This window comes from Gossypium hirsutum, chromosome D12 (assembly GCF_007990345.1).
Source record: "Gossypium hirsutum isolate 1008001.06 chromosome D12, Gossypium_hirsutum_v2.1, whole genome shotgun sequence".
In the NCBI taxonomy this organism is placed as follows: domain Eukaryota; kingdom Viridiplantae; phylum Streptophyta; class Magnoliopsida; order Malvales; family Malvaceae; genus Gossypium; species Gossypium hirsutum.
Window position 1 is genome coordinate 54,712,166 of NC_053448.1, and position 18,317 is coordinate 54,730,482.

Genomic DNA, 18,317 nt, shown 5'->3' on the forward strand with positions numbered 1-18,317 from the left:
ACTTGCCCTCGCTTCAACCTTTTATTTATTTATTTTCAAACCCTCCATTTTGTCCAAATTGGTTCTCAATTTTTATGGTAAAAGTAGTCAAACTCTTTTCATTAATATTTCTAAAAATATTAATTTCTTGTATACTCTTTTCTAAAATTAAAATTTTTATTTTTATTTTCACTACTTAAATATAAAGTATTTATTTTTTTACATTATTAAAAATTAAAATCAATTATAAATTAAATAAAAAATAAATTTAAATTCAATTCAATTTGAATAGCCATACATTTTTTAATTTATATTTTAAAAACCGTCCAAATGCTATAAATTCTCAAATATCTTTTCTTCTAGCCTACCAAATAAACGTTTTCTTTCTACATTTATATATTTTTTATATGTTCTAATCATATCTGTTATTTTTAACATAATGTCTAGAACTACCTATAATCCCACGTCCTTTTGCATTGATAACAATGTTCATATAATCGAAATAAATTAAACATGATCAATCCATGCAGTAGTAGTCTCGATTTGAAATCATAATTTGGGATATTGTGCTTTTAAGTCCCTCCTATTCCTTTTATGGGTCAGGTCGCAATTTAGGATTTGCTAAAACCCTGTACTCAGTTTTTATTGAAAATTCATTTTATTATTCTTAAAAATAAAAATAAGAATATATGCACATGATATATCATTTAAGATGAATTCATATCGGCCCTTACATCGGTCTAGTATATGATTGAACCTTAAAAATTCAGGAGACATCAGGGGACCCTAGTCAAGTGTTAATCTTTGTTAGTGTCAAAGATTTTTTTTTTTTTTACATAACATTTTGCTAGGTGGCATAATTAAATAAAAAATAGATACGTGAGTGATGGAGATGGTCTTTTTCTTTTAATGTTAAGGCGTCCGACAAAAGTTCGAGTTGATGAACATGTGGTTTTAAATTTACTGCACTTTTCGATGATTGAAATAAAAAGAAAAGAGCAATGAAAAATCATTAGTATCCTCTGATGTCATGCAAACTGTGTTGTGGCTGCATATTTCAGATATAAAGAACGCCCAATTAAAATTAAAAAAAAAAAAAAGTTTGCTGCATTATTTTTAGGATGAATGGACTAAGGATAATTCATACACTTTGATAGATGAAAAGCATAGTTGAGTTGGTGATTCCCCACTCTCTTTCCATTTTCGTAATTCCTCTATTCATATGTATTTTATTTAAGTTTTGTTTCGGTGTTTATTGATTAGGCCACCTGTTTTTTCTTTTTCTTTATCCAAAGCTAAGTCAAAATTCGATTTATATTGTATTTATGTTATTTTTATATTAAGTTTAATATTTCAATCCATACAAACTAAAAGTATTAATAATCCTATATACAATTGATATAAAGATAAATGATAAAGTTATCCAAATATCACACTCGAAATTAGTGTTTATAAAAAATTTGAATACAGTTTTTTTATTAGTCGGACCAATGATTGAGCCAACAATAATCCCATATTATAATCATGTAAACCCTAGTAGAGAGATGCACTTTAACACCCAAAAAAAGGAGTGGAAAAGAAAAGAAAAACATATGCTTATGTAAGAGTGATCTTATCGTCTCAACTTTGCAAAAACGAAATGGTAAAGAGAAAGAAAAAAGCATTTATCATGACGTATTATATTTCTCCTTGCCTGTCTCAGATCTTATTAACCTTTTCATATTTTATGACTGAAATTATTTAGTAACTTGACGCCATTTGTATATCAAAGTGTCAACCTTATCATCACAATATTCAGCATTTCTTTTTCTTAAAAGAAAAAGAAAATCTTTTTATTTATTTAAAAATTCCTTTTTTGCATGGGAAATTTGGTGTGGGGGTTAGGGCTAAGCTTAAAACCATACCTCATATATCTTATCTTGTAATTTAAATAAAGAGGAAAATAGATTGGCCAGCATAGATACCAATCTCAATTATTAGAATATCCTTTTTGTTTTTGGATCACGAGATTTGAGTGAAAAAAGGGGAAATTTATAAAGAAATGTATGACGTGCGGCCTCCACTTAGAGGCAAATCAGCCCTTATCCCTCCAAAAAACTTAAAAAAGGGGGACTCAAATCGTATGATTTAGTGCCTTCTAATCAAATAAATTCTAACACATTATATTTAGGAGATAAATCCAACTTCATCTCTTCCTACATGAGCTTTCGGGGAAATTATTGGGCTAAAAAAGGCTACTTTGCTGTTGTTTGCAATGCAAATATCTTTCAACTGCACCTCCCCATATCTTCTTTCTTATCTTGGTGAGGTGTGTATGAGGGTTTAAATCCTAAGTATTAATAAATGTTTTCTCATAAAAAATAATTGAATTTACACCCACAATAGAATCTATTTTATATTAAGAAATATATATCAACCAATATGATTATTAGTAGGGTAGTAAAGGTTTTTTTTATTATAAATTTGTTGGTCTTTTCAAATAATATTTTTCGATTATTTTATTTAAATACTTTATAGAAATATGAAAAGATGAAATTACCTTTTAAAGTAATTTCACAACTGAATTGGATCGTGACATTAACTTAATCAACCACTATATATAATATAAATACTTATATTTATAATAAAATAGAATTTAATCCGCATGAAGTTATATAATGTTTATATTCTTTTATGATTTTATATACTATTATGAGTCAGATTATGATAAATCATCAAATTTTAAATTTCGTCGATTTATTTTAAAATTTTTAATAATTTATTATCATTTAATCTACAAACATTATATAAAATTATATACTAATCTACTTAAAAACTTAAATTAATAAACCATAAGTAAAACATTTTAGTATCTTCATTAATTATCTGCATCAATCATTATGAGCCATTAATTAATTATACATTAGCTAAATTTTTATTTAAAAATCACAGCCTATATATTCATTAAAATCGAAAAATCTAAGTAAAGTGAGAATAAAGAAAATATAAAACCCAAACGAGAAAATGTATCCAATACACTCGAATTTAATTTCTCTCGTTTTCATTTAAAATGAATCAATTTATCAGCATCAACAATACCAACAATAAAAGAATGAATATATATATTTATTAGAAGTATATTGATGTTAATTAATATTAATTTTATCCGAGGAAATATATATATATATATATGATAAAGGGGAAAGAAACAATTAATTTGATCTGGGAATGGTTCTATCCATCGACACCTATTATGTTAAGGGCAATATTCCCCACAATCCACTATCAATTCTAAGATGTAGGGCACACCTTGGGCCCTAAAAACAGTGCCTAATTTGTTGAAACAATGAGACCCAATTCTTTGAACATGAACAATTATATAATTTCCTCAACCAGGACAACCTTGCCAAACAAATAGTACCTCTCTTTTTTAACCAAAAAGGGTTATATCACATACATTTTCAACAAATTAAGCAATGACCACTTAAATTAATGATTTAGTATTCAACCAAAGAATCGTACGGTATCAAAGAAAATTTCTACAATCTTTTTTTTTCTTTTTTGGTATAGAGAGATAGTTAGTTTGGGGATCGGAAAGAAGTTATATGTGATTGCTACTCGGGGTAGAGAAGGTTTTTTTCTTTTTCTTTTTAACAATAAAGGGTATTATGGGGTTAAGTACGTTTGAACCACATCTTTCATATTATTGCAATAAAATTAATGTCAATTAAATTAGAATTCAATTGACCTTAAATATTAAATCTCAAACTCTGTTGTAAGCTTAGGGTAAGAAAAGAAATTTTTGCTTTCTATTTATTTATTTATTCTTTTGTATAAATTATAAAGTGATTTTTAACTTAGGGATGGAGGATAGAATCTTATTAGAAATCTTGTACAAATAAATTAAACTAAAACTTGAATTTTATGATAATTTTCTCAAAGAAATTTAAATCCCCTCCCATTGTTTGGTTTAAAATTTCAGCATGGTAGAAAATTGATGTGGTGGGGCATTTAGGTACTGTGCTTTAGAGTCATTGAACACTATTGATACAAGAATCTGAGACTCTCCACTATTTTAGATTTAGACTTAGGAGGGTAGGCAGGCCCTCCTTGTTTAATCTTTGAGTGCAAAAGGTACTTCTCTACAGAGCCAAAATTTTAAAATAAAAATAAAACCCTAGAGGGATTAAAGAAAGAATCAATTTCACAAGGTACAAACACCAAATTGGCAAAATGTGGGTTAGTGGATCACCTTGGCCAAAGAAGGTATACCCTAAATCAAACTATCTTGCTTTTATATACTAAAAAAAATCCGTGATTATAAAACTGAAAATTTGTAATACGATTATGTTGGAATTAGATTGAGTTCAACATGCCAAAATTGACTTATCCAATAAAATGGTAAGAAATTATTTAGTGAAGTACCCCAATGATTGAGTAGTTGAAATTTCAGAAAGATATGCATAGTGGGCATGGGTTTGTCATTAAGCAATAAAGTGCTGGGATCCCAAACAGAAGATAATGAGTAAATAATACCAGATGCTGGGAAGTGCTTCAGGTTTGGCATTAACCAAATAATCACCTCATAAACAGCAAGACACCTGCTCCTGTTTGTGGGCCTTCCATTTGCACCATTTCAAAACAATAAGTCTATGATCAATATTATATAATACACCCATCAGTAGAAGAATTTTTAAAATACCCTTCCACAGATAATATATATTACATGTTTTTACATTCCAATCTCAATATTTATAATCCATTACAATATATTTTCAGCCCGTTCAATTTTCGAAGAGCCATCACCTGATAAACAGCAAGACACCTGCTCCTGTTGTTGTTCTTATTAACAATCTTTTATAATTGTGATTCGAATCACCATTATTCTTATCTACGAGGTTCAACCTAAGAATATGTTACTGATTTAGGTGTCCCAAATTTCTTTTACAAAAAATTTTAGGATTGAAACAATTTCTATACAATTAAAATAATTTAATTAGGGTAAAGTGTAAAATAAAATCTACTAATATCTCATATTTTTAATGGATCTTAATATAAATAATGTTATTATATATGAGAATAAAATAAAATAATAATGATAAAAAACTTCACTAACAATCGATGGGATAATTTGTTCAAATTAAAATGGAAAAATTAAGATAAATATATTGAGAATTCTGAAGGATGTTTAGAATTTTGTTTTTTTCTTAAAAAAAAAAGTCAAAACCCAAATTTGTCCTTTTAACTTCAATCTTCGGTAGGAAAAAAGACAAGAAACATAAATGAGTGGCCAAAAGAAACAGTAAATTAAAGTCTTCACTGTTCTGTTTTGGCTAGCTTAAAGGCTTAAAAGTAAGAGATTTTTTTATTAACAAAATTATATGCCCGAAAATAATTTCTTATTAAATCCAAATAAAAGTGTAACTTAATATATTTAATTCGGTTTTTTATATGTAATTTTGTTTTTATTATTTAAATATATTAAAATCCGTAATAACATGAAAAACATAGGATGAAGAAAATAATTATAAAAGAAGTACGTTTCATTAATAAAACAGTAAGTACAGAATGCTAATTACAGATTACATATGATTATTATAGATTTGAAAAGAAATGAAAGAGAGACAAAGATTCACGATGTTGACTGAAAAGACAAAGAAATTAAACCCACATTATTAGACATTAATTTTTTTTTAAAGTTATTGTTTTGCATGGGTTAACCTCAGCCCATGCAAAAATCAAAGTAAACACGTAAGCTTAAAGACATGTTTCAAGTGGAAACCTCTTTTCATATCACCCACTCGAAATAAACTCTTTTTTTTTTTTTTTAAACTTTGTTGAAAGCATTCCCTTCAGTTCTTCCGCCGTTGTTAGATTTGGTTGAGTTAGGAATGACGGCATTTACATCCGAGCCAAGCTTGGCAACATCAACGACGACGACTGGGTGGTCCGATAATTGAAGCTTGGGATCTGATTCTTCCACTGTTTTCTTGGGATGGTTCTTGTAAACGGCATAAAGTATCATTTGAAGTACTCCAAAGATGAAGCCGAGGATGTTTGGAACCTGTTGTTGATTAGACGTGAACCCACAATCATTAAAGATAAAAAACAAAAGTAGATATAAATGTCTAAATCAATTGATTTGTGGTTAAATGAGATAATTAACGTACGGCGACATTCATATCTTTTAAACAAAGGCCATAGAAGAACCACATCACAGCTCCTAAAGTGAGGAACACTGATAAAGTAAATGGCATGTACTCAACGCTCTTCGTTTTTATGACTTTTCTCTGCAAAAAAAAAAATCAAAAATTAGTTTAAAGGGTTTACTTTTATTATGTTAATTATTAGCTTAAAAATTGATGAGTTATCCTCACCACAATGGCGAGAGGTGCGACGAACACAGCCAAAGCGAATGCCATGCAAATGTAACCCAAAATCAGGAGACGAAGGGAAGGGTTTTTTAGGAAGTAAGTTGCGAGAAAGATAACTCCGAACCCGAAAACGTTGAAGAGAAGCATAAGCTTCACTGTGACGATCTGCAAATTCACCCATTTCAACGTATTTGAATCAGATATGTATAAACTATATATATATATGTTGAGAAGTAATTGATGGATGTAAAGAGAGTGTTACCTTTTCTTTCTTTGGGCCGTAGTAAAAGTAAGTAACAATGTAAAAAGTTTGAATGAAAACGCAGAAAGTGTTGATGGTAATGAGGAAAATGGCATCTTTCTTAAGCAGTGCATAGTAAATCCAAAGCATCGCACTGAAGAGCGAAACCACGTAGGGAATCGACTGGAAACCTTCCGATGTTTTCTTCTTGTATATTTGGTAAAATGTTGGCCTGAAACAGTAATGGATAACATAATACCCTCCATTAATAACACAAACTCTCACTAACATCATCCAGCAAAATAAAAATAATAGAGCTGACGAGAAAACTCACAGTGGAGCCAAGGAAACCATGAATGAAACAGCGTTGCCTAGAAAACATGACGACAAATTAACGAAACGTCAAAAGGGATTGAATAGTAAAGCTGATAATATTCACTAAAAGGAAGAATAATAAACATGAAGAATATGTGTGTGTGTATATACCTAGAATACCAAAAACAAAAACCCAAGACAAGTGAAGAGCCATGATGATCACTGTGCTATATTATTGTGTGTTTGTGATTTTCTCTCAATCTCTGTAAGAGAAAGTGAGTATTTGTTGTCAAAGTGAAGAAGCTCTTTCTACCTCTTACTTCCACGATTTGTGAAGCATTCTCAAGGTCTATATTTATAGCCGAGGAGAACGGGCTGGGGATGAGGAAACGACAAAGAAGGGAGGTCAAGTTTTATTTTATCATGCGCAATATTTGAATTTTTAATTCTCCTTACTTTTTAAATCTGATTATTGCTGTGAAAAAAAATAACAAATCACACCTCTAATTCATGTTGAATTTAATTGTATTTTTTATAATTTGATATTAAAGGTTAGTTTATTTGTAATTATTGTAAAAATAATGATGACGGTGAGATTATATACTGTAGTATAGCGTGATATATATACCTAAAAAATTGTTATTCTGAATTCACCCTAAATTTATTGTTTAATAAATAATTTACATATATTTAAAAAACTGTAATTCTAGTATAAAATTTAACATAAAACTCAATGATTAAAGAATAACATATCATTAATTATAAATAAAAATTAAAAATATACATATAAAATCATAATTCTAGCAAGCAAAAAAAAATCATAAAACCATTGAATTGATAAATGATTTTGTCATTCTAAATAAATCATGATTTAACCAGTCTACTTAATTATTATTATTTTTTGAATGTGTGGCATGCATTAAAAGAGTATTAATTTGTTTTTTTCTTGGGCAGTGAGCTTTTAGAAATACAAAAGGTGTTAATAGGCAAAAAGAGCTTTTGTAATTAAACTTCCAAATAAGCTCCCTTGCTAGCAATAGACAAAGGTGTATTAATCCCAAATAGGACGGTTGATCTTGAATTGAATGCAAGCACCCCTAATCCCCACCTAATTAAACCCCCCTACATCACATTAACCTTATATATTTCCTACTACACACATATTTTTACACAATGCTCCCATATGGGTCCTACATTGATCTCTTTATGATGTGTCACCCACCATGTGGTTTTAAGGTTTACAACTCACACTTGATTGGGTCACATTTGGGTTCGTGTAATTTCCTCATTCCTCTCCACAACTTGGGTATCTATTGCCCTATTTAGAAAAAGTTGCCCTGCTACCATTATATCATACCATACCAGTACCACATAACAACATAGTATATATGAACACATGGTTTAAAATGATTTTGATAAAGACCTTCGATTTAAGACTATATGCTTAAATGTTCTTTTTATGTTAAGTCAAAATTTTATTAAAAGTTTTTAAAAAAATGATCATCAATGAGATACAAGTCTCACAAAAAAAGGAAAAAAACAAAAAACATTATAGGTAGATTAGTCACTCGATAAATCCAAATATAATGTAATCAATACAATGATTTATGCTTAAACACGTATGAACTTTTAAGATTTTGAATGTTCTTCGTCTTGTAATTTTGTTTTTCATCAATAAATTAAATTGAGACCCACGTAATCTATTGTTGGATTATTAATACTTATAATCATGAAAATGTTTAAACTAATCGTATTTTGATTTTTTAAAATTATTTGTCAGATGAAATTTTGTTCGAGGAGAAAAGATTATGATGGTGTATGTATGTATGGTGATGGGATGCTGTAGGGTAACACAAAACTGCATAGGAATGCATAATGGATATCCATGCATAAAGAGAATCTAACCCACTTGCTCCGTCTGACGAGTACTTTTGAGTTGAGGGATCTTAAAAGGCATGATTTTTAGTGACATCTTTTTACTCCCAGGTGTAATCGCACTTGCTTGGGCATGAACTGAATGGATCCATCCCCATCCAACCCTCCACAATCCATCCACCATCACCATGCAACATAATCTTGATGTTCTTCTTATTTACCAAAACAAGCAACATTTCTCTCTTTTTTTCTCATTTTTCTTTTTATCTTCTCACAGTTAATTCTAAATACAGGACTCCTACTCTTTGTCAACTGTAATAGGTTTGGCCCATATGAATTAAGGATTTTACTATTTCAACTCCATCTTTAAATATTAATATATTAAATCATTTTAAACATTTATAAGTTTTTAAGTTGTAAAAAAAAATGAAATTTTGAAAAAATAATATGGGCCAGAGTCTAGCCAAATCCGATCTATGAATAAATCTATCTTCAAGGCCAAAGTAGTAGATGACAATGCCAGAATTATATATATACTATATATACAATGGCTAAATGAGTAAGTGTCACGAATCAACTCAATACCAATTTAGTTGTAAAATTATTAAAAATGCTCTTATTTTAAAGGGTAATTAATATTATTATTAGGGTATTTTTTTATCTTTTCAAACTTGTATATAATTTTTAAATAAAACAATTGAATAACATTATTTAAGAATCAAATACAAGACCAACAATCATATAGAAAACTCTTACCACTCCACTAATAATCATCATTTGTTGATATATTTTTATAAATGTTCACCTACATCATGGTATATATATATATAAATTAAGTGTATCATTTTGTGTAAGTTTGAACTTGTGTTGATTGGAAATTTGATATGGAAAGTAAGTGATTTGTCACTCCACAAACGATTAGTTATTAGAAATTAAAAATTCTAGTGAGTATAACGAATTTTAAAGTGATGAAATAAAAAAAAATTGTGAAAGTAGTTTAAAATCCGAAAAGCTAATCCAGGTTCAACTTGCATTTGCAAAAAGAATGAAATATGGATTACATTATCCAAAACATCATCCATACGACAATAAGGAGGGAACGAAATATCTTTTCTTATTTTAATTTAATTTAATTTAATATAAATCGTATGTTCATTACGTAAAATTTCCGGAAAAGAAAAAGAATCCAAAGTGGGCAGCAATGGTGGGTGTGGGCAACATGCATGGCTGCCTTTATTAGGTTTAACTAACTACTTAATTTAAGATTTCTCTCGTATCAACTAAATTTTAGTTCTCGTATAATGTTTTTCCAACTTTATTTTTCAGGTCAGATTAACTTCCATTTTATCATTTATGAAATAATCTATTATTATCAGCAAATGAATCAAGCAACTTTTTTTTTTCTTGAGCATAGCATTTGGTCCGAAGAATTGGGCAGGGCAGGCATAGGATAAGGATTTATTTCCACCCTGTATATAAGGTTAGCATTTGGAAAGTTGAAAGCCCACCACCCAAAAAAAAAATAATTAATTAATTAAATAAAAAGGGTAGATAAGTTCTTGAGCTTTATACTACTGACGGAAAACGAGAAATGAGGGATGAGAGAGATGGAAAGTGCTTGATGTGGAATATTTTTTAAAATGAATAAATGTGGTATTATATATATCCGAAATTATAATTAAATTAAAGTATGATTAAAATTTTTTAATCGAATATATCTGTCGAAACTAATTTTAAATTTTGAAAAATGGGGATCGACTTTTGAAAATAAAATAGGAGTCGCCACCGATCTTTTATTAAGGTGTGACCGGTTCACCATTAAAATGATTTTTTGGTCTACGAATTTCGAGAAAATAGGTTCGGGAGTCGGTTACGCACGAGGAAGGTTAGCACCCTCGTGATGCCCAAAATTGGTACTGAAGTGATTGTTTAATGTCTTAGTGTCGAAACTTTGAAAAGATTCTAAAATACGATCGTTTGAAGTTTAAATTTGAATAAACCAAATTGAATGATAAGACGTACTTCCTTCGAAGAAATAAATTGTCACACTCAATGAGTTAAGGTGTGACAACTCAATTGTCAAAATTAGGTATGTCTTTTTAATTTTTAAATTTCAAAATTCATGCATCTTGAGGAGGTTGTTTGGTCATTTAAGTCAAATGAGAAATCAGAATCCAGTAAGTTAGGTTTCGATTTCTCGAGGTTCTTAAACGCCAAACACTGCCTTTATTTTAAAATCAGGATAACAGAATGTCACATCCAATAAGTTAGGATTCGGCATTTTGAAATCCTAAATGCTTAGTTTTAAAATTGTATGATTTTAATAAAATAAGCACATGGCTACCTAAGTTCATCGAGAAAAATTGGAACCCAGTAAATTAGGGCATATGAAATAGGATGATGAAAGTAAAATTTTTAAAAGAAATATGTAATGTAAAAGATAAATGATAATTCAAACTTAGACTAAGAAGTGGCCAAATATGCAGTAAATAAATACAAATAAAGTAACAATAATGATTTTATTCACATTACACATGAACTTAAAATAAACTTGACATAAAATGATGATAACATTATAGAACAATATTTTGAAATGAATTCGTAACAACTAACATACATTTATTAATTTACAAGTAGTACGCATAAGATGAAAATTCAATATAAATAATGACAAGTAATATAATATGTAGAAGTTGACATATATAAAATATAGATGAAGATATTTAAAAAAAATTATATACATGTATACGATAATATCATGCTAAAAATATTTTTATATAAAAATATAATGAGTGAAATTAAAGAAGAACATATTATGGAATAGAGGTGTTCATGGGCTGGGCCGGGCCGGGCCCAAAAAAAATTTCGGCCTGGGCCCGAAATATGGGCTTAGAATTTTGCCCAGGCCCGGCCTGGGAAAAAATTCATAAGTCCGGGCCCGGCCCGGCTTGGCCCATTTTTTAAATAAATACCAAAAATTTATTTTAAAAATTAAAATAAAAATTATAAAAAGTATTTTTAAAAAAATTTAAAATTAAAAAAATTAAAAAAAGTATTTTTAAAAAAATTTAAAATTAAAAAAATTAAAAAAGTATTTTAAAAAATTTTAAAAAAATTTTAAAATTAAAAAAATTTAAAAAAAGTATTTTAAAAGTATTTTAATCGGGCCTCGTTTTTTTGCCCAAGCCCATATTTCGGGCCTATATTTTTACCCAAATCCTCCCATATTTCAGGCGGGCCGTCGGGCCAGGCCGGGCCGCCCGGCCCATGAACACCTCTATTATGGAATGAAAATATTAAAGAATGTATGTGACATAACGAATTTACATAGAAAATGATTAATCTAAATAATAATGAATACATAACAATACATAATACAAGATAAATTTTAAAATAATAGTATATTAGATTTCTTTTAAAAAACGTGTGATAAACTAAAATAATAATTTAGAACAAATATATCACATCTTAGAATTATGTTAACACTTAAAAAAACAATGTCAAACGAATGCTAAAATATACTATAAATAAATTTAAAATAGATATTAATCCAATTTGCAATTATACTATTAAAACTAAATTTGAATTGAAACTCAATTTAAAATTCAAAAAAATAATAATAAGAGGTTTTGATATCGTAAAAACAATAAACATTTACAAAATTAAATGAAATACTAAAAAATAAAAAAAAAATGATTGAATTAAGACCGCAGCATTCAAAGGACTAAATTTACAATCAATCCAAAACTAAGGACCAAAAGAATAATTAAACACGCAACTTCAAAAGTTCAAATCCAGAGGACAAAAACACCATCGTTTGATCTTGGACCAAAATGAAATCAGAATAAAAGATGTGGTATAATTTAAAAAAAAACAAAAAGAAATCGGATTGAAACAATATAAAACAAAGGAGGACCTGTTGCATAAATAGACCTTTAAACAAAACTGCGCGGATCCCTCCCCGAGTCGGGTCACCGCGCGGGTGCTAGTGTCATACGACACCGTTTTGAGACCACCGGTCCCGGCCTCAAACGACGCCGTTTATATTTGGATCTAAGTGAATACAGAATTAAATACGAGGTATAAATTACAAATCAAAAACAGAAGTCAAATCATAATTTCATTAAACACGGAAGGACTCATTAAGTAAATAAACCAAACGATCCATAGTGCGCGGATCCTTCCCGGATCGGGTCTTCAAAACGACACTTTTTCAATGCCATTACATTGGCTTTGAACGGTGATGTTTTAAGTCCTGCGTTTAAAACTAAAAAACCCTTAAACTACCGTTTACATTAAATCAAAACATAAACTTAAAAGACTCTGCGCCGTTCTGCGCTCCTCAAGCATGCGAACAACCTCTGATTTCAACCTATTCTCCTATGACAACGGAGAAGGCCGAAATCCCACCGCCAGGTATGATTTTTCTTTTCTTTTTAGTTTCTCTCTTAACTATCGATTAATGAACACAAAAATCAGAAAAGGGAAGAAAAGTAATGAAACTAATAACCAGCAAAATGAAGAAGAAAATAAACCCAGAAATCACCTTTCGGTATTTCGTTCTTTTTTTATATTCGAATATGCCACTCTTTACAGTGTTTGTATTGGCTTTTTATAGCCAAAATACAGAAAGAAAAAAGAAATCAAAAGAAAACTAAAAGAAATCCCTAAAAATCCCCTCTGTTGTCCCTTTTCTATCATTTTTTTGCTGCTCCTTTTGTGTGTGCGCTTGTTTGTTTGCCGCGTAGGTACGACGTACGGAGGCCAGCTGTGACATGGAGGGGACGTGTGGTGGATATGGAGGGTACAGAGGGGCACGTGAGAGCAGAGGCGCGTGTGGGGAGCGGCTCGAAGGCGTGGTTCGTGCTAGGGCAGTGCCTGTTTGCGACATTGGGGTTTGCCCTAGGGTTTCAACTTCTGATTTTGCATCGTTGGGCCAGTAATTGGTTATTGGGCTAGATTTTGTAATTTGGGTTGCTAGGTTGTATTGGGTTAGTGATCTGGGCTAAATTTTGTAGTCTGGACTATACTAATTGGACTTTGAATTTATATTTGGAATTTATATTTATTTATGCGGGCCCGGGCCAAAGTTGGGCCTTACAATATCTATTTAATTAGATTTGTTTATGTTAATTGAGTTTTAGTTGCATTGACACTAATATTATTACTAATGCAAGAGGACGTAAACTTAAGTGTGTTAAAATATATTATTTATATATTGAAACCTATAAAAAGGTTATTTAAAAAAAACAAATGAACTAAATTTATCTATAAATTAAATCAATCTTTTTAAAATTAAGATTAAGCTTAAATTAAATTAGTTCAACAACCCATTTCACTAATATATATTTATATATTTGATAAATAAATCTAAATTTGAAATATTGTTTTATTTAAATTGAATTCCTCTTGAGCTAGAAAATCTCTTGCTTAAAGCTAACCTTAAAAAAATAAAATAGTAAAAATTGGGAAAAAGAGAACATAAAAAATGTCTTTATTTTATAAAACATTTAATCATTATTTGATTATTTTTGTAAGTGATAAGACTTAAATCCATAACTAATTAGTTAATATATTTACCATTTATTTAACATTAAAATCCATTTAGATAAACTGACAAGTGGCAACCAGTTGAAGCAATTATTAGATCGAAACAGAAAGTCAGACCAATTTAATTTTTGGTCCGATTTTGTTTTTCAGACAAAAGCATCAAGGAGGAAAAAGAATGTTTATAGTGAGATTCATGTGACTTTATAGGATAATGTGGGTGCTTGTCCGGAGTAAATTTTTGACAAATGAGGAGCACACACGAAAATGTATGATTTTCTTCTATTTTTGTGAATAATGTGGAAAGGCAGTGGAGTCAATAATTCATATAGTAAGGGTTGCGGTTTCATTCAGACCGCCTGGAAGTCATTAGTACCTACCTAGTCTTAATTGGAATATTTTTTTCAAATTACATCACAAATGAGGGGAATCTAAGAATTGGGGGGGGGGTGAATGTCCAATTTTTTTCTCAACTGTGACTTGATTTCTTTAGAAGTGCCGTAATGGTTTCATCTTTAATAATGCTAGTAGAAGTAGTCATGAAATCATTGCTTCAGCTCTTGTTTGGACTAAGTCTTTTGATTTTAGTGATAATATAAAACAATTGTCCTGTTTTTCCAAAAAAACAAGGGTGACAACATCCCGAACCTAGCTGGATAAATATAAATAATGATGGATTAGTGTCAATGAGCAATAATAAAGCGACAATAGAGAGAGTCGTGAGAGGTTCAAGCAAAAGTTAGTTTACAAGTTTCGATATGGTAACAAGGGTGTCCGATATTTTCCAAATTGAGGCACGAATGATTGTTGAAGGCTTGAAGTTGGTTTGGTCAAAGGGCTTCAATCAGGTAGTGGTTGATTGTGATAATGCAATGCTAATTGATACTATTTGAAATGGTTTCGCATCAATTAGTAACATTGTATAATTAAGTTCGATTAAAACATGAATGGTGCACTCTGGATTGGAAAGTGAAGTTCAGACATATATTGGAAGGGAGTAACAAGGTGGCTGACTACTTGACCAAAGTATTTAAGAAGACTACTAGAGGAGGATGTTCATAGCTCTCTGCATGTGGAGAATTTTATTCCTATACATTCCTAATTTTTAGGCATGTATTTCTTATTTACTACCCAAAAAATGTTTATAGTAAGATGTAGATTCAGTTCATCCAAATTGTATTTGCTTCTACCCATAGAAATGATTAACCCATGATAACATCCTTTCGAGAAAGAAAGAAAAAAGCAGTAAATTTAAAATTTTGAATTGTTGTTGATTGAGTCTTAACTTAATTGATATGGGTATTGTTGCCAATGCAAGAGGATATGGGTTTGAGTGCGCTAAAAAGTATTATCCTTCTATTTATGAGTTGATGAGAGGCTATAAGTAGTTCGAAACATTATAATGAGATTGATAAAAAAAATTTAATTGTTGAGAGGTAAAAGGGAAATTTATAATCTCTCTTTGACTTCTACCGAGCTTTAGCTATTTCCTTGTAAACAATTTTCATCTATGGAAATTTTCAAATCACAATCCCAAGGAGGTACATTAGTTAGTTTTAGGCCCCGTTCTTTATTGCGTTTTAAATGGACTTTTGCGTTAAAAAGTCCTTTTCTCTTAAAAGGAGAGAAGAACGGCCTCCATCTTCTCAAAAAATTCTCCATCTCAAACGTTATTTTTTCCTGATGGAGAAGCTGAAAATTTCACCATCTAAAAAGCTTGAAGTGCTTTTGGCTGATAAATGACCAAAATAACCTGTCTTCTCCCCCTTGGAAAAACGTTCTTTCCTCTGCTGTGAAAGTTCTATACCTATTTTTTTCACATTTTCGCTGTGAAAGCTCCTTCCTGTTCTTTGTTCCTCTTCCGCAGGTGAGTTCGTTTTCTTCTTCTTCTCTTTAATTATTAGTTATGCTTTGTTTTTATTTACTTTTTAATTCTGGCTTTTGTGCCTCTTTTGCTTTACTGTTTTGTGCCTCTACTGCTGTTTTGCTCTGCCTCTTTTGTTTTGTGCCTCTTTTTCTCGCTTCGTAACTCTTCCAAACTATTTTAGTTGATAAGAATAGGAGAATCGTGGTTTTACCCTTGTGCTGTGAATCAGTCGAGAGAAGAAAGTAGAAATATGACAATGGAATTTCCATGAATTTATAGTAAACTCAAGACAACATAATTCCTAACTAATTGTCTGACTCTAAACTCAAAGATAGACTCAATAGACCACTCTTTTTCTGTTCTTGGAAGCAAATCCCAGACCTTTTGTAATGGGTATTTGACTTCAATTTGTCCCAGACCTTTTCTGTTCTGAGTTTACTTTCTATAATTTTCCATGTGATGTTGAAAATGGAAATAATCAGGCAGGTTAGAATTTAAGTGATAGGGATTCTGGGAAAGCAATATCCTCTTTGTATATCTTATGTCCAAGAATATTTTGTAAAGCGAGATGTAATTTGGCTTATGATATTGTTTTCCCCTTCTTTTACATACGTGTCTGTATCATGGCATATACAGTTGTTTCTGCTTTCATTTTTGGTTTGATATTACATGTTACTTCACTGTCATCATATATAGCTCAAATCTGTTTGCTAGACTTTAGATTTTGGCCCTATAGGATGTTCCATAATTTCTAATTTCTAACAAATGGTTGTCCTTGTTATTTAGATATTTTATTAAAAACAATCATCACATGCCGAACCATTTTGCTGGGTTTTCAGGTAATTTCTAGTAAAGGTGAAAACGGTGTCCTCCAGAATATGAACCAAACAACAGCCACAATGAAGCTTCCAGATGAAGCACCAAACTTTAATTTTCTTTGTTAGATATTTTATAGCTTTAGCAAGCTTAAATTATACAGGAAATTCTTTGATGGATTCGATGTGATCTGTTTTTTGTTTCATCTTGTTTTTTTTTTAATTTATATGAAAAGCATTCAAGTATATCAGCTTTAGTTTTTGCTTTAGTTTTTGAGGTATAGAGGTAAACATTGAAACATCAAGAGTTAGTGTAAGTTTTATCCTCCCAAAGTTAAGAGAGGGGACTGCTGATGGAGTTTCCTGCTTTAAAAACATGTGTTGCATGCTTTAACTGGCCCCTCCAAATGCAAAATTATCAATTTTTGTTAGTGTTATAGGCTGAAGGATAAGAGACCAAGAATGTATTTGATAATATTGAATTGCAAGTTGATGCGAATCATAATTAAATTTATGTATCATTGCTATAAATGTAAATTGTTTGACATGCAGAGATGCTCTTGATGCTTTGGGATTGGTTCGGTACTGCTGTAGGAGAATGCTTATGACTCATTTTGACCTCATTGAGAAGCTTCTGAACTACAACAGTAAGCTGTCTTTCTTTCTTGCCTTCATTCTGTTTGGACTTCCTCTGTATCTCATGCTTCTGTTCATCTTAGTGCTGGCTTTGTTTAGAATTGCCTTCTCTACTTACTGCCTTATTTTTATTTTTTTTGTGGTAGCATTGGAGAAGTCGGAGACCAGTTTTGGAAACATGTAGAATCTAAGGGTTTGTTGCAGTTTGTTTGAGTGCCTGTCAATGATTCTCAGTTTTGTTTAAGTGGGGCCGTGTTTGAATCCAGAAGAAGGGAAGGAAAGGACTTAAATAGTACTAGTCTAGTTTGTTTTCTTTAGCTCTATGATGGATCGCTGTATGTACGAAATTAGTGGGATTTGAAATGCTGAAAGTGATTGGAATGCTTTGCTGTTTGCTGGGATAATTGTATGATCAAAGACTAACTTTTGTTAGTTGCATTGCTACAGATGTGTTAGTAAGTGTAGGATGCATGGGAACCTTAACCGAGCATTTTAAAATCAATAATGACATGACCTTCTGGTAGCTTACAAGCTAAGTGAGGGAAGTGGGAATGAAGCAAAAGACACCATTTAATTATATCCTTTCCTTCTGCTTGTCTCGACTTTCATTTTCATATGCTTATCAAATATAAGTATTATATTAATCAAATTATTTTCATATGCTTATCAAATATAAGTATGCTATTGAC

General features: G+C 30.4%; 1 protein-coding gene and 1 long non-coding RNA gene across 3 annotated transcripts; one reads left to right on the forward strand and one right to left on the reverse strand.

Moving 5' to 3' along the window:
• Positions 1–5,483: 5,483 nt before the first annotated feature.
• LOC107946596 (bidirectional sugar transporter SWEET10) lies at positions 5,484–7,225 on the reverse strand. Its single transcript, XM_016880993.2, has 6 exons — positions 7,060–7,225; positions 6,908–6,944; positions 6,595–6,805; positions 6,336–6,497; positions 6,129–6,248; positions 5,484–6,022 (listed from the first exon to the last, which is right to left on the reverse strand). The coding sequence occupies exons 1-6, from the start codon at positions 7,100–7,102 to the stop codon at positions 5,786–5,788; spliced, it is 810 nt and encodes a 269-aa protein (XP_016736482.1). The 5' UTR covers positions 7,103–7,225; the 3' UTR covers positions 5,484–5,785.
• Positions 7,226–15,863: 8,638 nt separating this feature from the next.
• LOC107946595 (uncharacterized) lies at positions 15,864–18,060 on the forward strand. Of its 2 annotated transcripts, none has more exons than XR_001696963.2 (3): positions 15,864–16,177; positions 17,545–17,639; positions 17,775–18,060. It is a non-coding gene; the product is annotated as an uncharacterized lncRNA (long non-coding RNA). The 2 variants fall into 2 exon arrangements; XR_005921876.1 differs by having other exon boundaries at positions 15,869–16,177; positions 17,017–17,639.
• Positions 18,061–18,317: the final 257 nt, after the last annotated feature.

What these genes read in the sequence shown, in the direction of transcription:
- LOC107946596 (XM_016880993.2), bottom strand. Translation starts at nt 7,102, where the DNA reads ATGGCTCTTCACTTGTCTTGGGTTTTTGTTTTTGGTATTCTAG. An exon ending in TTTTGTTTTTGGTATTCTAG is followed by an intron (nt 6,945 to 7,059) that starts GTATATACACAC and finishes CATGTTTTCTAG; the next exon opens with GCAACGCTGTTTCATTCATG. An exon ending in ACGGCCCAAAGAAAGAAAAG is followed by an intron (nt 6,498 to 6,594) that starts GTAACACTCTCT and finishes GTGAATTTGCAG; the next exon opens with ATCGTCACAGTGAAGCTTAT.